Here is a 21,739-nt window from a genome sequence, read left to right as displayed (position 1 = left end):
TCTTCAAAGTTAATATCTTTAAAACACTTAAACTGAACTAAAATAAATAAAAATTATCAAATTGATAAAAATAAAGAAAATCCATAAATTGAAAACTGAAAACAAAAAACCCAAAAGGAAATTTGCAAAAATAAGGTCAGAATACTTGGATTAGGAAAAAAAAAAACCTAGTTGAAAATCCAAATAAAAAAAAAAATACAATCAAGAAACTTTTAAGAAGTGAGCCACATAAAACACAAAAATGAAAGATTCAAGCGAGAAAACATCACAGAATCAAGAGAGAAACCAAGTTTTTCACGGATAACCCAATTGATTTGACGTTTGCAAAGAAACGAAGCAAAGAAAATTTTTGAAATTTATTTGTTTAAGTGGGTAAAATTGTTAAGGGCAAGAAGGTTTATTTTGGGAAAAAATTGAGAACAAAAAGAAAAAGGAAGTTAACAGGCATACGGGAAGTAATTGTAGTTTGAATTACAAAAGTCAAAAAAGGAGAGTGGGAGACGAGACTCTAGATTTTAGGTCGAGGGTAAGATGTAATTTTAGGTTTTTTTTTTAATTTTCTGAAAGGTACTTTTCACCTAAATGAATAAATTTTTTTTTCACATCATCTGAAACTACACATTAGCCAAAAAAATCCATTCTTCACGTAATACTATGGTGCGTGTAAAACACGTGCTGGCTTTTAACCATCTTAGCCCTTAATTGTTACATCCCGAATGCATCAAATCCTTATTTGCTAAAATTAAAAAATTAAATCCTGATTTAAACAACTCCTTAAATGTTGGGGATCAAATTGAATATTTAACCGCCTAATTGACACTTTCAAAGCTTTGTTTAAATCCTGACTTGTTTATTTGGATCTAGATTATATTGTTTACTAAATATTGAAATATTATAAATGATTATATGGATACTTTTATATTTTTTAAATATATTTTAAAATTAAATTTAAGTAAAAATTTTATTAACAAATATATAATAATTCAAATCGAAAGAGGTTTGGGCCTTAAAATCCCTGTCACAGTTTTGCCCGAATGAAAGTGGCCCGCGAACCTGGCAAGCAGCCTCACCTGTGGACAGATCACTTCTAGTCAATCCACCGCCAGATTTGGCAATTCAACAACTACTCACTGAAAATACCAATAAACTTCCTAGGTCCTAGTGCACAGATTATTAACCAATGCTGTAAAATTTTTTTTGTTAATTTTTAATAGTAAGGACTCTTATACATCTAGAAGTACGATACCTTAAAAACTGTTATCAAACCAATTTGGCGCGGCATTCAAGTATCATCATCATCTAGACCTTCATGATCCATCAGTTTCCAAGAACCATCTTCCTGCTGAACCATACCCTTGTTCTTCTGAACCCTCCATGACACTGGGACAAAATAGTCGTCCTTTAATCCATCAATTGATTTGTTTACAAGGGCTATATCACGATTAACCACCAAGTTAAACCCTCCTTTACTCCCTTGTACTCCAGCCATCCCATGTAAATAACCTTCCAAATTATGCCAACTTGACAAGTTTCCTGGACTCTTCAAGTACCTTGATTTACGGGTGTCAATAGCCAATTCTTCTCCCACATCCGAATAACCTATCAAAGGATAGTTGGGGACAACATCTAACGCATTTCGGACGCGTATGGCTCGAAGGTCTTTGAATCCTGTAAACACCTTTTTGAAATCTGAGTCACCAACTCGAGGACTAGCAAATAAAAAGGCTGTAACAGGAGCGGCCTTCCGTGAGTGGTTTTCGGGCTTGTTATATCCATTGGCAACTATGTCGATGGCATTCAGAGTTGCAAGTGCTGCACCTAAGCTGTGGCCGGTCACTGTGATGCTTATTTCCTCGTTCTTGAATTGGGCCACTAGTCTCCTAACCTCCTTAAGAACCTAAAACAATCAATAGCAAGAACAGAGACAATTTTTACTTTCTATAGAACATACATACAACCAAGGACATTTTTATGGTGAGCTTCTGTGTCTAAGCTACACGACTATGCTGTCTTGAATTGACAAAAAGGGGAGGAAATTTATAAGTACTTTGAGAAAAATATAATTGATGGAAAATGGGTTCAATATCAGGAATATTTTTCAGTCATTAGGAAATTGGAGTTATTCATCGTGTAATATTAAAAGAGAAAGGCCAGGAGCAGTCACAATAATAGCTGACTTTAGACACTTGAGCTCTTGTTGAAGAGCCACGTCATGTAATGGCTTTTTAAACTCTAAACAGGCAACTCATAATAACAAGCTTTTATTTCTCCAAGTTTTCTTTTTATCTTTTATTCTTTTTCTGTAATAAGTGTGAAAAACAAAAAGAAAGAGGAGAAGCACAAATTTAAAATTAAAAAATTAAAAAAAAAAAACCGTAAACGGTTGGGCTTAAAAGGAAGGATCAGCAGTCCATTAATGCAACTTTCTCTACCTTCAAGTTTTGTCTCAAAAGCTAGCTTCTTTGCAAATCACAAACCCTCAATTTAAATCCATCCTCTCTCTCTTTTGTTTTTTCTATTTGTTCTTGGTTACTGGTGAGGCAAGAGCTTGAAGATCAAGTCCTATCAGATAAACTTAAGTCTCTTGTAAAATATCCGTTAAACTATACAGGCACCATCTCTCAATCTCATATTAGCTCTGGTGTAAATAATTTTGTCTATTTAAGCTTCCTTTTTTAAGAATATTGGATAAGGTATAAAAATGGTGACATGAGAATCCAAAGCCTTTTTTTTTCAGATTTTAAAATCTGAAAAAAATAAAAATAAAAATTAATCATTAAGTAGATTATATCTATATTCATAGAAAAATAAAAAAAACCCAACAATTTTAAAAATTATGCTTTCTTTATCTTTACAGCAGTAATTACAAAAAATAATCCCTATTTCAAAAAGACAATCACGTTTAAAAATAAAATGAGGCATGCTAATAATTTAGTAATGAAAAATTAGTAAATAAATAAAGTTCTTAATTGGGATTCATGACTTTTATATAATAATCATCTAATTTTGAAATAAGTTGCTTTTTCATTTCGTACTACATATATAATTATTTATGATTATAAACACAATATTAAATTCTTATTTAGGATTTCATTTTATGTTTTGATGATAAACACATTTTTCTTCATGACATTTAACATTGAAAGAACAAAAATTATAAGATTTCTATATATTTCCTTTATGCCTTGCTTTTTTTCCCACTCATCAAAGTTTGTGCAAAAGGTTTAATGTTCTTCGATTCCCAAGCACGTTTATACATTAAGCGAGAGGTAGAAACTTTTCCTAATTGTAATTAAGACTTAAGAATATTAATTAATTCTAAACAAGATTTTACAGATTAACATGAAAAGAATCTCTCACCTGGTCTCTGGCACTGCTTTTGTTATAATGCGAACGTGGATCTTCTGAGGTGTAGATGGAATACCAGCCCTCGTGCACCTTGATATCACTACTCTGATCACCAAAAATTTTCCCTGGCGAAACCAAGTTAAATTCAAAATCATCGACCCATTCGAGGGTCTGAACTGTTCCTCTCCAAGCAATCACAATATCCCTCCTTCCTAAAACATCTTGCCCTTCATCAGTGGCCACAGCCACATATCCAATCCAGTTCGATTCTTTGCTCCAGGCTTCCCTCGACAATGGCCTCACGATAAATGCTTCCGGAACTTGGATTTGGGATGTCGCGTACAAGAACTTGGTCACCTGATACCTGTAAGGGTTGCCTTTCTCCAAACCCACTTTGGAGAAGAAATCTTTCTTGCCATACAGGCTGCTTCCAGCAAACTTGGATGCCTTCTCGGTGTTGAAGGCATCATAGGTAGCCTGAGCCATTTCTCCATAGTGAATAATGTAACGGCGAAGATCAATATCCAAAGGGTCCAAAAGCTCTCCCCAACTGTTCTGGCCGCTTAGATGCTTCCATCGTTTTGCTATACTACTACCCATCACTTTATTTTTCTTTCCGAAGCACTTCCTAAGAATGCGTTGTATTTTCATGCCTTTCAAGGATGCATTTTGTGTGCTATTCAGCCAATTATTTTTATAGCCCAAAGTTTGCTTGCATTGACGTTCAAATAGTCTTTCTATGCTGCAAGCAATGTAAGAATTTGTGAAGGGGAAAAAACCTTAATTATCTTGTCTAAATTTTCTTGCCAATCATTAAATATATACAATAATTTATCTGACTTAGAATTTTCATTTACCAACCCATATATTGCAGTCAGCATCGGGCAGTTCAAATTGACCAAATCTGGCCAGTCATGTTATAGGAGTAGAACAAAAGAAAATGACTTTTTATAGTTTTCCAGACCATAATAAATGCAAATTTCACTTTGATTTGGCCAATTTTTAAGTTGAATCATATTTCTTAATGTGATGATTATCGATTCGTTTTTAAGTGTCGTGCAATTAATTACAGCAGGAATCAGACTATGATGTTTAAAATGATAGCTTGACAATGCACGTATACAACGTTATCCACCCTACTAAAAATATATAAAAATATATGTATATTAAATGCTTATACGGCTTGTTTTATCTGTCCAAATCATTAGATAATAAATAATGCACCGGTTTGTCAGTTTCGGAATGGGAGTTCGTCTATCTTAATACAGCACCATGTTATTAAAACCACGTAGGTGAGCCGTATGTTCCTTTCACAATTATTAAATTTGCTAGCCATACTGTCAAATCGTCGAAGCTCAGATTCTTGGCTTTGAAGGGCATTCCTCTTTTTGCACCAGGAAATTCATCTTCCCCCCGAAAGTGTTCGAATATTAGGTTGTGAATTTTCTGTTAAAAAAATCTATTTTCCCATTTCAAGAAATCAAAATGCTTTGCTTTGTATCAATTTAAAAAAAAACGTTTGATATATATATATATATATATATATATATATATATTATATGTAGCAAAAGACAAACATTTCCTACAAGCTTAATTTTGTTCGTATCATGAACACCTTAAAATAGAGGGACTTTGCTTTGAAGTTACCGCAAGAGAGCATTATGTGGCAGCAAAGAGATGCTTGCAACATGAAGAAGGTAAGTATTGGGACTTAATCAGATAGATACTTTGCCGAAGCTTTCAATTTGGGTGAAGTCTGTCTCTGGGAGCCAAAAGTTCAAGAGATTGGTACTGCAACTTTGAATTTAAAGATATCCTAAAGGCTTTTCTTTAATAGTAGTATTTAATAGTTAATATATAATTAAAGATATCCTAAAAACGTTTTATATATTCTTAGCTTGATATAAGTAACTTACAAAAATGGTATATATGTGCGACCAAAATACCTTAATCACTTTTGAAAAGTTCTCTTTACCCTGTCAGTTACTTAATTACTTAAATAAAAAAATATTTACAAAAATATTTACGAATTCTGAATTTAACTTAATTTATTTATACAATTACCTTTAAAAAATATATTTAGTAAATTTAAATTTTAAATTAGATTTAAACCCGTGCGATGCCCTTGATGGCAATTTCAATTTATAATAATTTTTTAAAATAAAATAAAATCAATAATATGAAAAGAGTTTAAAAAAATTAAATTGTATGCATGTTGAACAATAACTTTAAAATTTTGATAACCAAAAAACATAAATAATTCTAATGAAAGTTTACTAATTATCAATGCTATCAAATAATTAATTAAAGAAAAATAAAAAATAAATAGTTGAACTATTAAAATGTAACAACAATTCAATCACACTAAAAAGCTAATATGAAATTTAACTTTAAAAAAATTCTATGTAACGAAAAAAAAAAAGAAAATAATCTATTAATAAAAAATAATTATAGAAAACTTTTAAATGGAGTTTTATCATTAAATTGCTCTAGGAAAAAAGTAAATGTCATAAACCTTTTTATTCTTCAAAATGTATATCCTTTTTTCATTCAATAAAAAAAAATCTACATATGTTAATAAATGCAAAACCTCATGCCTAATAGGAGATAATTTTTACAACTGTGCAGCTGGAGTTAAAAATTGAAAAATTACAACCTAATATTATTTTCTTTATTAGTTGAATTTTTATTAAAATTTTGAAATTAAAAGTTGATTAAAACAAAATACATAACAAATAATTGCATCCAACATAAAATAATCATCATAAAAAAATTAATGTTGAGGAATAACTAAATTTATCAATACCGCAAAAGGCTTAAAGCAAAATTATTTAAAAAAATCAAAGAAATTGTTAATACATTAAAAATTAGATTTGTTAATTGATTATAAAATAAAGAAATTAATAAATCAAAATAAATATTTATGTAACATAATGTCCAATAGCATTTCAACCGATCAATAGAATTTAATAAAAGAAAACTATATATTTAAACATAGTAAAGAAGATTATTGTATTATATGGATGTACTCACAAGCATTTATTGTATAAATTAAACAAAAATAAAAGTAATAGATTAAGGGAAATGGAAACTAAAAAAATAGATATAGGAATTTTAAATTATAAATTAAAATAAAATACTTGGTAGAGTTTTTGGGTGATATAAGTAAGAAGGGCCTACTTTTGATGTAAAATTTTGACTTTCACACAAAGATGAAGGTGGGTAATTGTAAGGCCAACATTGGCTAAGATTTCTGCAGCATGAGATGGCCTTAAACATGTTATAGTCAACTATGTAAGAGATTGATACAAAATTCTAATTGATTTTGTAAAGCAAGTTATTTCTAGAGGTCATCATTTTATATTGATAATGTAAGACAATTCAAGAATCTTATTTATCGAGATAAAGTAAAATGTAGATTTTTTTTTTTTGAAATAAAGTAAAATGTAAATATTAGATGCTAATGGTTGACTAACAATAACATTAGAACTAAGAGCAATTACATCAAAAATATTTAATAATGTTTATTTAATATATAAACACTTCTAAAATTAAAAAGGTAATTAAAATAAAATCAATGAAACTTTTTATTTACACTTGAACATAATTAACTTTACTTTATGGTAAATAAAAAATAGAATCAATCGAAAACTACTTTTCATCTACCACTTCGCTTGCTCTCTCGTTCCATTATCTAAAATGAGAAAAATAATGGGAATTTGGTATACAAATCAATATCATAATAAAAACTTACAAAGTATAAAATAATATGTACAAATATATTTATAATTTAAACTGTAATAGAACTAATAATAATAGTCAAAACATTAAAAAAAATCAAATCATTAAAATTTCTAGAAATTTTGCTTAATTTTTTCAGAACCCAAACATATTATTAAAAATAGCTTATTATATGATTATTATGAAGCATAATTTATTATATAATTACAATGAAACATGAATTTGTAAGAGTTTCACTCAAAAGAAAAAAGTAAAATAGAAACTAAAATAATCAAAACCAAATATAAAGTAACAAAAAAACTTTAAGAAGCAATTTGTTATATTAAATTTTGTGCATCTAATTCACCTGCATATATAACATCATAAAGAAAAAAAAAAGAATTTAAGCTATTTTTACTACATGACAAAAGGAATATCAAGACAATGAGAAAAAAGGTATTGAAATAATACAACTTATTTCTTAAGTATTCCAAAACACCTTTACTTATAGAATGGGTCTTGTTGTCTTAGAAATAATTATAGAATAATTTGTAATTTTTAAATGACTAATTGATTAAAATAAATTTAAGAACCAAATTAAGATCAATAATAGTATTTTAAATTGAGAATAATTTATACTTTACAATTATAATAATCAAATATAATGTGTATTAACTTAATTGGGAGAAATGAAAAATGAAAGATTTTAAAATTAGTGTAATAATGGTAATAAAATTCATTTGATATTATATATACCTAAATTAATTTTAATTAATTTAATAATCTATTAATTATTTTAAAATAATATATATACATACATATTAAACGTAAATATATAACACAACTTAAATTGTGGAGTAAATAAATAAATCATAGGTTAAAAAATTGGTAATTGAATTTTTTTTTTACATAAATGTAATTTAAGAGTTAAATATTTGCAATTGAAAAAGGAGGTGATCAAATTATTCTATGATGATGACAATTAAAATTTTATTATCTTTAATATAAATATAATTGGGATTGATTTAAGATAAATAATAAAATATAAATGTAATTAATTTATTAAAAAATACATGATAATTTTTTAAAATTATTCACATGTCAATTATATAGACTATTCATGTTGGACAATTTTTTTATAAAAAATTTTATTTTTATATATTTATATAAGATATAAAATATTAGCACTAACTTTTTTTCCGTATCTCTATACAATGACATTTTTTATAAAGAAAATTACAAAATGTGCACTTAACAGTATTTTGGGATTATTTGGGATATTCCACTGTGTCCAATAGGCATATTCCACCTTTTCCACTGGACATGGGCTTGGTCTTACAGCATTCGCAAGTGGTCTAGTAGGCTCCATATCAAGATTTGGGTCTTGAGACCAAATCTTACAAGCATTGGATGACTTAAGGCCCAAATGGTTTCAGCCTAAGAATCCATCTCATCAGTCTTCTCTTCCTTATTGTACTATTTTTCCTTATACTAATACCTTACCACCTACAATTAATCAAATGAATTTTGGAAGTTTTAAATGATGGATTTGGTAGTGGAGATAGAAAGATGTTAAAGTTTGTATTTAATTTCTAAAGAAAATAAAAATCTACACCATGGTGGATATGAAGTCGAAGCCACTTCTTTATGTGCTAGAAATAAAGAAAAGAAAATCCAATGATACTGGAACAATTTTTTTCTTAATAAACTATCTTATCCAGGTTTCACTTTTATATGCCTGTATGATATTTTGATTTCCGAATTTTTTCTGCTTACAATCAAATCGAAAACCAATCAGCATTTAGATGGACCGGCAACTGCCAATTAACCTGATTTCGATACGTGACCATGAGGGAAACAAAAGATGAATGTATCATTGTCTTGTAACTTAAAATGTCTTTAGAGATCGACCACAACTCAAAAAGCAACTATGGGCCCGCAATTCAGTCCACTCGGGTTCTAACTTTCGTCCAAGGATTGCTTTCCACGCTTCAACCATGCATGTGATCCCCTGCATTCGACCCTTTCATTGCCCATAGCGTCCTTTGCTTCCATCAAGCAACCTAATTTACCCAAAATGTTAACAAAAACATCCCATTCTTTCCCGACCCATACCTGTTTGCCCTGCGTGATCAATCATTATGCTAAAAAACAATGGCTATGCAAACTTAGCGAAAAGAACAAAGCGATGGTTTTTTTAGTTGATCGAGAGAATGATAGAGAAATATTTGTTGTCCAAATTTGTTGTGGTAGGTGACATTTGATAGGAAGAACTGCAAAATAAAAACAGTCCAGAGACATTGGAGTTTATGCTTTGAAACATGCTAAACTTAAGACAAAATAAATGAATAAATTTAAAGATGTAAAAAAGAATATCCTTTTTAATGAAAACCATCTAGTCTTATATACAAGGTGTGTGACGTTCAAAAATTACCAAAAATACCTTTAAAGTAATTTATATACAAGGTGTTTTCTTTATCTTTTTAGTCACATGATCCGAAACACACATTTCTTCTTCTATTAAGGAGTACCCAAAAAAAAAAAAAAAGGTTAATCTTGTCAGTGCCTACCATTAGTAACAATTTGTCACCAAAAACCTCTGCCATGCATGGACTGTGACTAGCTTCTTTGGTCCTAACAAACTGGTCATGGAACAATTAAACTTAGTCCGCCCCTCTTTCGGGATAAATCTGTTGGGCTAAAAGCTTTCAATCCAATCACATTAGCGGAAGTAAAATCAAATAATAAATCAAACACACAAGAGATAATAATTTAACGTGATTCGATCCAATTGACTTACATCCAAGGATGAGAAACAAGATCTACTAGTTGTCAAGAATTATAAACATATATTAAATCATCAACCTCATTCAATAATCAATACTCATAAGACACTCTCAATATCCTCTAGTCTTATGGAGTATTCTCAACCTAAACAAATACAAACCCAAATCCTTGTGCACCATTTTTATCATAACCAAACACATACCCATATGCTCCTATACATCATACTTATGTGGACCCTCTCAGTCTCCTCTAGTCCACTCACAAACAAACATACACACCCATAAGACGTAGAGCCCCAATACTCTTATGGAGTATCTATCCCATAAAATCCTACAACTCTCTTACATCTTTTTCTCATACCTAACCCTGTAGAGACTTCACCTATTTATAACCAAACAAACTTGCTCATTAAGAATCCCTTTCATCTTAAAATTCTTCTCCTGTAAATCAAACTTACCTATTAAAATTTTTTTTCATTTTAAAATTCTTCTATTACAAGTCAAACTTACCTATTAAGAATCTTTTTTCTTTTAGAATTCTTCTTTTGTAAGTCTTCTTGTCAATCAAACAATATCTGACAAATCCCAAACAAATCTCTAACAAATCTCAAATAAATCTCTTATGGGATTTAAGTCATTATTCCCAACAATCTCCACCTTGACTCAAATTCCATCAATCATCTGTTTTCATGCTAGACATGCTTGGCTCCACCTGCAATGAAAGTCTTACAATCATCTTCTATTCTCTTGTAGCTTCACGCTTCATACAAATCAATCCTCAATCTTCAAAACTTGAACTCGAACTCTTCTCTTGAATTGAACTCCTTTAAGCTTATTTCTTTACATGTCTTAAACCAAGCTTTTCTCATATCTTGAACTGTCAACTCTTTCCATGTCTCGAACCATCGGCTCTTCTCACATTTTGAATCTTCAACTCTTCTCACATTTCAAACCTTCAGCTCTGATATCACTTGTTGGGGAACACCACAGCTCTGATACCATTTGTTGGGCTAAAAGCCTCCAATCCAATCACATCAGCGGAAGCGAAATCAAACAATAAATCAAACACACAAGAGACAACAATTTAACGTGGTTCGATCTAACTGACCTACATCCACAGATGAGAAACAAGATCCACTAGTTGTCGAGAATTACAAACATATATCAAATCATCAACCTCACTCAATAATCAATACTCATAAGACACTCTCAATCTCTTTTAGTCCTATAGAGTATTCTCAACCTAAACAAATACAAACCTAAACCCTTGTGCACCCTTTCAGCATAACCAAACACATACCCATATGCTCCCATACATCATACCTATGTGGACCCTCTCAGTCTCCTCTAATCCACTCACAAACAAACATACACCCATAAGACGTAGAGCTCCAATACTCCTATAAAACCCTACAACTCGCTTACATCTTTTTCTCATACCTAACCCTATAGAGACTTCACCTATTTATAACCAAACAAACTTGCTCATTAAGAATCTCTCTCCTTTTAGGATTCTTCTCCTGTAAGTCAAACTTACCTATTAAGAATCTTTTTTCTCTTAGAATTCTTCTTTTACAAGTCTTCTTATCCATCAAATAATATCTGATAAATCTCAAATAAATCTCTAACAAATCTCAAATAAATCTCTTATGAGATTTAAATCATTATTCCCAACAAAATCTCCAACCTGCTCACAACCACCAGCCTCATTTAAATCCCATCTCTCTCATGAATGTAACGTTCAATTTTCAATGATGTCTCAAACCCATAAAAGATAAATCTAAGTAATTCAAGCTTTAATGTTCAACCGTTTAATCATGTTGCTGCATGTTCCCAAACAAAGAAATGAAGAACAATATTCTATACTATTAAGATTGAATACAGAGTACAGATCCCTGCAGAGTGCAGACAAACCATTTTAGCTCCGTTTTTAGTCTGAGGACTGACTCGTGATCTGTGACTCCATGACCCGTGAAAAAATGTGGCAGAGCTTTTTTCCGCTCTGATTGCATCAACTTTCCTTTTCTTCAGAGACAGTTTTGAGTTTTTGATTGACTACAAAAAATTCACACCTTTTCTGGTTAAATCCCTAAGATGGAATCCCACTCACTCAGGGCCTTTTTCTAATAAAGTGTCAAGCCGGGCTTGAAATAATTTTTAGCCGACACCGAAATAGTAGTTGGGAATTGGTTTGATAATTTCACCTGGATTAAAGTCTGACAGGTCCTTGTATTCTTTTCTGTGGAATGAAATCACTAATTCGCTAATTCATCCAAATAACTTCAAAAAAAAAAAAAAATCACTTATAAGGGTGGCAAATTAAGATCATGTATATTGTAATGATTTATCATTTTCTTAAATTATAAAGATGGGCTTGGGCCAGGCCTAACCAGGGACTAGATACCTTAAAAAGCAAGCCTAAGCCTGCTCTATGTCTATAATTCAAAATGGTCAGCTTCTATTTTGGTTATGGTCTCATAAAATATATAAACAGAAAAACACAACAAATATTTCTCCAAAAGTCTTGTAACTCTTACCAGTTTCTGCTCAAAAGTTGAACTTACCACTTTCAAAGTAAGTAAACCTTTATCCTTTAGGATAGTTATGGACAGTATGAATGAAATTGCTAAGTGAAAATGTTGCAAAAATGAATCCAAAATTAGTTTAACATTATTACCTTTTAAAATAATAACATTAAGTAAATTTTTTTTTTGAGTCATTTAAGGTGGATAGAATCCTACATTAAAAGAGAGAGAAAATTAGGGTTCACATTTATGTTCTCTTTAAAATTATCTTGATCATTGAATTAAATAGTTGAAGATAACATTAAATAAATTTAAAATTTAAATCTTATAGATTTTCTTTCTATTCACGCACTGTAATTTTTATTATCTAAAATAAAGGCTGAAAATAATAAATACAACTAAATTCACCTCCCCAGTTGATGGAGGGGGCTGAGAATTGAGAACAGCACATAAGGGAACATGGGCACTATCCGACTATATATGTAGGTTGCTAAGAGGCTATGACCTAGGAAATGCCTGAATGGTCATGGCCTACGCAAAATGCATATTAAAGCCGAACCATGTCCTGGTCGTACAACGCGCAATTGAGCTGCTCCTTTTGCATCGGTAGCTGTATTGTAATGGAGCATGGATTTACATGTCGTTGGCCATCACATTTCCGGGGACCCAAATTGGCTCAAGCCGAAGTCACATCAACATGAGGACAAGCTCCCCAGATTCGGATGAAAAGTAAATTAGCCTTATGTAATGTCTGGTATCCTATTCTTGAAGCCATATTTCTTGTCACAATCGTTCTTTACGGCCATAACGAGAAATTTGAATACCATGATTGTGAATTTCAGGGACAAAAGTACAAGTACTGTTGCAACATTAAGCACTTGAACAGTACTTACTATACTAGCCGCCTGGCATGTGCATATATATATATATTTCGGTGTAGATTTGATTTCAGCAACTTCAATTTGAATTCCGCTAAGATAATTAGCCATCTAAAAAAAGTTCTTTAAAGCCAAAAAGGCAATTTATTAAGAATTTGTATATGGTAAACTGTCTATATCTAATTCTATAAATTCTCAATAAATTCCAATTCATCACCTCAATAAAACATTCTCAAATATTAAGATTGAATTCTTCCTTAAAAAATATATTCGATTGAATGGTGATGACGTATAGACAAATATACATATGTATCTATGCAGGTAAGTTAACAAAGAGTGCTACTATGAATTCTTTTTTGAAAAGATAAAAACAAGACCTAAATCATGCTACTTGTCCCACACTCCCACGCTAACTTTATATAAATTTTTGTACTTTCTTACAAGGTCTATAATTATTGATTAAATTAAAAGGTGAGTTATATAAATCTAGGGATAAATCAATTAATTTATAAATGAAAAATTACAATCACACCAATAATTATATGCCACTTTGAAGAATACAAAAATTTGGGGCACAAGTGGTGGAACTATTTTCCACCATCATTATATATAATTAAGAAAATTAATCAAATAATTTCTGCCTTGTTAATTAGTTAATTATTTTGGAGAATTAAACAATATTAGATGTAATTTTCCCCAAGTTCATTCATTTGCAAGCAACGTTAAGGTAGTTAACAATCCAATCATGAACAATGGAAAGGTGGATAGGCACCAAGGAAAAGGTTGAGCCCCAGATCAATTAGGTTTCTCCAACTTTATATTAAGGTGATTATTTCTTTTGTAATTTAAGTTCAATCTTAGTCCTATCATATAAACTAGTTTAAAACAAAAACAAAAATAAAAGATACTTCCACTATAAAATCAACCAGAACCTTTGCAATTGGACAATAATAATTAATCTTCTTAAAAATAGCTTTAAGTGATCAATAATGAATTTCATGTCTATATGCATATATTCTCACGGAAAACTTGGTGTCTTATCATAGCGCCGTAGCATGTGACAAGTTGGCCCTCTGAAAGCAACCGAAAAGGGAAATTTCTAAGCCCTAATCCATTATTCAGAGTCAAATATCCATGTTAACAGGTCGAATGGGGAGCCCCAATGCCATTTCAGGGATGTACATTAACTCATGCTTCGTTGGCCTCTGCATGTGAAACCGGCCTTTGCGCTCGAAGCAAAATCATCTTAAGATTTGAGCCTTCGACGGATAGGCGCTTCAAAAAGGACCACATTCATTTACTCATTCATTTCAACATCCTTGTTACATTCCTTTCATGCTTTCCTAAGTATGTATATATCAATTGCCCTTCACATTTTGTTTTGCTTCAACACCTCCTGATCACAAGAATATATAATAACGATGAATGCATAATTATGATTGTACTGTAATTTACGCGGTGAGTTCTCGGCCTTGAGCGTGACTGTGATTTCAAAAGTTTTCCAACTGGGAGAGGGAATTAATCACGACAACTATCATGAAACTATGCGTTATGTATTTCTATCTCCTTAGATGTGTACCATCACAAAGCCTTAAAGACAGTGACCAGCTCAGTTCCCAGCAGGCTGGCTATGGCCCCTAATAATGAATTGAATGGTAAAAGAGGTAAGCAAAGAGAAGATTTCAGAAGCATTTCTTCTTAAGTCCGTGTCAGAGCTTCCCCAAGCATGCATGCAGCTGTCCAGCTGCGCAAAGCTCACTGCTAAGTGTTAATAAGGCTCCTCTTTACCGGTTTTTAACGATCATCTGATCATAGCTCATAGCAGATGATCGAGAGTCTGTTAATGGTCACTATAAGCATCGACCATCAGCATTGTCCAGTGAAAGCGATGTGTCAGCTATGTAATTCCAATTCAATAATCATTCATCTCTTATTTGAGTTAAGGGACAAATCCTTGTAACTGCCACGCCTAAAAGTAATCCTCTAGTTAAAAAAGTGGTCAGACTAAACTTGAGGAAATATATTAAATAAAAAATTTTGTATAGCTAGTGTTGTAACTAGCTTAAATGAATAAAACAAAATCACTTCTGCAAATATATATATATATATATATATATATATATGTTCGACTTCCAAAACACAATAATTAATGAAGAGAGATCTCCAACTTTTTTTTTTATTCGGTCGAAGAGATCTCCAACTTTGGATCTCTTTATAGACCGTTTAGCTTTGATTTTATGTAGAAAACAACGTTTTAACATGCACTGAACATTTCCATGGTTCATAAATATATATTGAATATGTTCAGTATTTTTGAAGAAATTATTTGTAAGCAAATTCATAAATGGTCCCCATGCATTTATTTCATCAAGGTCAGCCTTTCCTTTTTGATGATATATTAATATCATAATGTTTGAGGAACTTAACATGTTCATATATTATATATGCATATATGAAAAATTTCATAGAGAAATATTAATAAACTTCATCTCTATGGACTTTGCTAGAGTTAGTTAGGCCTACTACATTTCAGGAAATGATTTTCTCTGCTACTTAATAGGTAGTAGTGAAGTTCATAAAAAAAAGCCGCGGAGTTTCTATTCTTTTTATCCAAATATGTGTAATGGACTTTCAATTAAGTTTATTGTTCAAATTATTTTTATTAATTTCATTTATCTTTGTATTTAATTTTAAAAAATTAATCATTAATTTAATTAAAAGTGTATTAATCATTTTTAAATAAAATAATAAAAACTTAAACTAATTTTTAAGTACTGATGATAGAGTATATTATCCGGTAGATTTCACCTCTCGAACCCTTGAGTTATATTTCCCCTCCATTCATTTATAAAAGATGAAAAGCCGAAATTTCTGTCAAAAAGTCCACCATACATCTATGGATAAAAAGTAAATCTGGCCTTGATTGAATCTCTTTTAGTTTAGTCATATGTTTGCCTTTTACTCTCAATTCTTAAAGAATGAATTGGCAATTGTTTTGTTTTCAGGCAACATTTTGAGCCTATAACAACGACTTTAAACGAAATAAATAACATCTGTCAGTTTTCAAGGATGGAGGAACACTGAAGGAACTTCAATCATGGACGAGATTAATGCCTTTCCTCCTGCTTTATTTTCACGTATCAATCAATAATTCCTCTTCATAAACATGCATTTAAATATAATTCATGGTACCATCTTTGTCATGGTCTAGACTAGACCCCAAATTTTACAAAAGATAGGATATATTTACTTTGACTAACGCTTACTTAAGATTATTAATGAATTGTTAATTCAATTATACCAAAATTAATTTTAAGATTGAGAGTTTTAAATTTGAATAATTAGTATCTTAAAAGATTAAAAAAAAAAAAAACCTGTTTACTCAAGATCCTAGCATCTCGTGAAGTCATAACCCCATGTCCCTATCTAGCAACCCCAGCTGGTAACTTATAAAAAAAAATGTAATGTTGAAAGTTTCTATATTTTTTAGTAATAGTAAGAAAATATTTTATTTACGATCATTATATTATAATTAATAAATTATAAATTATAATGATATAAAATTTATTAAAATTTTATATAAAAAATATTTATAAATAGTAAATTTTACATAAAATTATATTATAATTAAATAACCATAGAATTATAATAAAAAGTGTAATTAAAATGCGTCTTGCTATGATTTTTGCATCTAACAATGTGTTTATAAATTATTCACCAAAAGACTAAATGAATATGACACTTCCCTCGCCCAAAAAAATAGTAAATGAATATTTACAATTGTGATTACGTGTCAAATTCCAAATCTTTTAGCATTTGATTGATTTGCATAACATAATCCATGAACAGATAACCAAAATAAAATCATGTTGTACTTTTTCGTTGTCAATTGACCTGTTTGACTATAAACAGGAGAAATCGCGAGAATATGGCGAGAAAATAGATGAGAGAGTTCAATTGAGCCGACCGTTGGAAGGACCTTTTCTAGTTTCCAAATGTTGGTTTTGTTTCTTTGTCAATTTGATTACACTCTTATTATCCCCTTGACAAAACCCCATGTTTAGTTCACTTTCACCCAAATCCCTCAAATCCCTCACGCGCTTCTACCCGACAAGCTCCAGTCATGAACATGTACAAATTTCTAACGTAATACCACGCCTTTCAAAGTGCGAGTAGATTTAGCTTACACTAAAAACAGAACAATCACTCAATTTAGATACGGACGCTTTTTTTATGTTACATTTGTCATGTCCTAGCAGCGAGTACGAGTCTTTTGTTTAACATTTTCCTTAAAAAAATTGAATTTTCTTTTTTGTTCGTTTAATTTTTTTTTCAAACTGGATCCGAGAAAAGAAGACCGTTCCTTGATATTTGCGCTTTAATGTTTCCCTTTTTTTTGTTCTTTAATTTATACTTGTTTCCCTCTCTTAAACTATCAGGTATTCTAGTCTCGATCTTTCTGATCTTTTTTTCGTTTCTCTTTTTCGCTTTCTATTACTCAAATTTTCACAAGTTCCCAAGTTTGAGACCTCACTGTCTGAAAAACCAAACATACAAGGACTTCTATTGTATCCCTTCCCCTTGTTACAGAAAAAAAATTAGAGGACCCTAAAAACCAAATCAAACCAAAGCAAACCAAAAACCAGAGAAAGAGTAAGAGAAAGCAAAAACACATATTATCATGGTGGCTGGCAAGGTAAGATTAGCAATGGGTTTGCAAAAATCACCTGCACACCCAAAGAACGAAACTCCATCTAAACCACCATTGCCTTCTCCAAACTCAGCAAACAAAAACAACACTTCCCAGAAAGCTGTTTTCTCACGTTCCTTTGGCGTTTACTTCCCACGATCCTCAGCTCAAGTTCAGCCTCGTCCACCTGATGTCACCGAACTTCTCCGATTGGTTGAAGAGTTAAGGGAACGAGAGTCCAGGCTCAAAACAGAGCTTCTAGAGCACAAGCTTTTAAAAGAATCGGTTGCGATTGTTCCCGTGCTGGAAAACGAGATCATAGTTAAAAATGCAGAGCTGGAACGAGCTCTGAAAGAGATTGAGAATTTGAGAAACGAAAACGAGACGTTAAAAGCAGAGGTAAAGGAAATGAAAGGAAAGATTGAAAAAGAAATGAAAGAGAGTGAGAAGAAAGTGAGAGAAATGGAGGGAGTGATAGCGGAGCTGAAAAAAACGGTGTCGTCTTATTCTGATCGTAGCACTAGTAAAGCGGAGATTACGGGGGATAGCGACGAATTACTTTCTTCTTCGCAGCGGTTCCAAGGGTTAGTGGAAGTTAGTGTGAAATCAAATCTGATTAAGAATTTCAAAAGAACTAATAGTAAATGTATGGACCCTGTTGTTTTTAGTGCTTTGAATAATGAGAAAGTTGAGAGCTTGGATTTTAAAAGAGAGGAACTTGAAACTGAGAGACCCAGACACTCAAGGAGTAACTCTGAGGAACTCGTTGAGTCGACTCTTGTTAGCATCAGATCTCGTGTTCCTAGGGTTCCAAAACCACCGCCGAGACCGTCATCATCATCAACATCATCGACGTCATCTAGTAGCTCCTCTGATTCCACAGAGAAGCCAATTCCTTCACCACCACCACCTCCGCCGCCGCCGCCTCCGGCACCAGTGGCAGCACTTAAGCAAGTTGCACTTCCTCCCCCGCCACCACTGCCTGTAAAGGCTATTGCACCGCCACCTCCACCTCCGCCTCCGAAGGGGATGAGGGCGGTTGAAGCGAGAGTGAGGAGAGTTCCGGAGGTTGTGGAGTTTTATCACTCGCTTATGCGTAGGGACTCAAAAAGAGAGGCCGTTGGCTGTAGCGTGCCGGAGGTTTTAACTACAACCGCCAATGCAAGGGATATGATTGGGGAGATCGAGAATCGGTCGGCTCATTTGCTCGCGGTGAGTTTCGGGTTTCCGGTGTTAGTTTTATTTACTATAATGCCACTATAATGCCACTGTGACTGTGTGGTTTTTGTGTCAGTGACAAGTGACTGGTCGTCCGTGACTTCATTTCTATTGTTAGGTTTCATTTATTTCTTGCTGGATAAGACAGCATTTAGATTTGATGTAGGAATTTTAAAAAATTAAATAAAAAAGGTGTAATTTTGATGCATTTAGGTGTCATTTTTGAATTTAAAATAACATCGTACAAATTGGCAACCTGGTCCTTAGCTTCAGGTAGAGATAAAATCTGATTATCTTAGTAATAATTAGAATTTCCTGCTAACCAATAACAGCAAAATTTTATTGTTTAAGATTTGTTATGCATTTGTGTTCAGTTGTTGGAATTTATAGTGGTCTTTGTGATTATTATTGCACAGATAAAGACAGATGTAGAAACACAAGGAGACTTCATAAGGTTTTTGATCAAAGAAGTAGAGAATGCGGCATTTACAGATGTTGAGGATGTTGTGCCTTTTGTTAAATGGCTGGACGATGAGCTCTCATACTTGGTATATTTTCCTTTCTTTTCCATTCGATTCTTACTGTCCTTTCATATTTTTGTTTTGATGATTAGTGTTTTTATTCATGATTTAGGTGGATGAAAGAGCCGTGCTAAAACATTTCGATTGGCCAGAGCAGAAGGCTGATGCATTGCGCGAGGCGGCATTTGGGTATTGTGATCTCAAAAAACTAGAATCCGAGGCTTCGTTGTTTCGTGATGATGTCCGGCAACCTTGCGGTCCAGCTCTCAAGAAGATGCAGGCTCTGCTTGAAAAGTATATAATCCTTATTTATCTATAAACTCATTTTGTATTACTCACTTTTTATCCGTTTGTTCTCATTCAATTATTAATGCGATAATGGCTGCAGGCTAGAGCATGGTGTTTATAACCTCTCCCGAATGAGAGAATCTGCTGCAAATAGGTACAAAGGATTCCAAATTCCTATGGATTGGATGTTTGAAACTGGAATTGTGAGCCAGGTAATTTGTTTTTTTCAACCTTTATGTCTTGTATAAAAATTTACACTTCAATTATTAAAGAATGTAAATTTGTGGGACTATGACTTTCCTTTTCTTTCTGAATTGTCATAATTAACAGATAACACCCATCATTCTTAAATTCCATTAGTCTATTTGGTTATAGATTTTAAGTAGTGCTCGCTAGGTGACAAAAGGAAGGTTAGATTTTACTCTTCATTTTCAATGGGCATGCATGCATTTCTACATGTGAACCCCAAATCTTTAAACATATTTGCTTGTTTGCTTCTATGTTTTACTGGGATTCTCAATCTTTGACCGATTATGCTCTGCATATTGTAAGAGTCACTAATGCTGGGATTGATAATGCTTTCTTTATAGCATCTAAAACAGACACCAAAGTATAAACTTGTTGAGCTCTTAATCTAAATGCAATTGCTAATATATTATTCCTTCTTTTTTGACGAGATATTATTCACCTGGCTTTATCAGTTAGCCCTTTCACAAATTAATTGTTATGTAGTGACATTAACGTAAATTGGTGAGATGCGTGTTTTTACAGACTCACTAGTTGCTGAATTCCATTAATTGCAGTCATTGGTGTTTGTTAATTCATTAATATGCCAATAAATTATTTCAGATCAAGCTAGCATTAGTGAAATTAGCAATGAAGTACATGAGACGAGTATCGGCGGAGCTTGAAGCAGTTGGGGGCGGGCCCGAAGAAGAGGAGCTGATTGTTCAAGGAGTTAGATTTGCATTCCGTGTACATCAGGTTAACATTCTCATTAATTTGTACAAGTTGGACCAAGACTCTAATTTTGCTTTTGTTGGCAATGAGTAGGTAACACTTTTGTTTATTGACACAGTTTGCCGGAGGATTTGATGTTGAAACTATGAGGGCTTTCCAAGAGCTGAGAGACAAAGCCAGATCGTGCCATGTGCAATGCCAAAACCAACAAAAAAAATTTATTTGCAGGTCTACACCTTGCTAATATCTGTAGCAAACTCAGCTTCAGAATCCGCTACCAGTTTTTGTTGTAAAGATAAAAACATCGTGTCTGTGAATACAATGCCAGCTGCTATTTACTAGCACATTCAATTTATTCCAGTGCATAACTGATGTAAAATGGCCAAATGGGACTGTCACCATTAAAATTTTCTTCTGTCAATCTGGAGCTAACAGTAATGCTGCCAGCTCTTACTCTGAAAACCGATTGAAACTGTAATTACAGCATCACCTAAACCGGCTTTAACATCTTTGTCGGATATAGGTGTTTTTGTTGTGTTATCTAAACCCAGCTGTTGTAATACTGATTTCTTAATCTCCATGTGGCTAGTGATTGTGCCTTGTGTCAGGTATTGTAAATATAGTTTAAGACTCGTCAAGTAAACTTTCCCCTATAAAATATATTGAAAGAGTGTTTGTGGCAGCTATTTTTTTTTTGGTAATATGTTTTGGGTGTCTTCCAAACTTTGAAAAAGATTTACATGAAACTTGATAAATGAAATTTGTAAATTTTTTTATTAAAAATAAATTAATTAAAATTAAAATT

General features: G+C 32.1%; 2 protein-coding genes across 3 annotated transcripts; one reads left to right on the top strand and one right to left on the bottom strand.

The window, feature by feature from the left end:
* Positions 1-914: 914 nt before the first annotated feature.
* Positions 915-4,130, bottom strand: DSEL (alpha/beta-Hydrolases superfamily protein). 2 transcript variants are annotated; one of them, XM_022921585.2, is made up of 3 exons: positions 3,361-4,130; positions 1,247-1,897; positions 915-1,070 (listed from the first exon to the last, which is right to left on the bottom strand). In XM_022921585.2, exons 1-2 carry the CDS (start codon positions 3,997-3,999, stop codon positions 1,283-1,285), a joined length of 1,254 nt encoding a protein of 417 aa, XP_022777320.2. In that variant the 5' UTR covers positions 4,000-4,130; the 3' UTR covers positions 915-1,070; positions 1,247-1,282. The 2 variants fall into 2 exon arrangements, with proteins under 2 accessions (XP_022777320.2, XP_022777319.2); XM_022921584.2 differs by having other exon boundaries at positions 915-1,897.
* A 13,387-nt stretch (positions 4,131-17,517) lies between these two features.
* LOC111274983 (protein INCREASED PETAL GROWTH ANISOTROPY 1-like) lies at positions 17,518-21,613 on the top strand. Its single transcript, XM_022860037.2, has 6 exons — positions 17,518-19,159; positions 19,582-19,713; positions 19,799-19,980; positions 20,075-20,186; positions 20,824-20,958; positions 21,053-21,613. The coding sequence occupies exons 1-6, from the start codon at positions 17,939-17,941 to the stop codon at positions 21,176-21,178; spliced, it is 1,908 nt and encodes a 635-aa protein (XP_022715772.2). The 5' UTR covers positions 17,518-17,938; the 3' UTR covers positions 21,179-21,613.
* The last annotated feature ends 126 nt before the right edge of the window (positions 21,614-21,739 follow it).

This window comes from Durio zibethinus, chromosome 26 (assembly GCF_047325235.1).
Source record: "Durio zibethinus cultivar Kanyao isolate XHJ-2024 chromosome 26, ASM4732523v1, whole genome shotgun sequence".
Taxonomy (NCBI): Eukaryota; Viridiplantae; Streptophyta; class Magnoliopsida; order Malvales; family Malvaceae; genus Durio; species Durio zibethinus.
The sequence above is the reverse complement of the archived record's forward strand: the minus strand, read 5'-3'. Positions and strand labels throughout refer to the sequence as shown.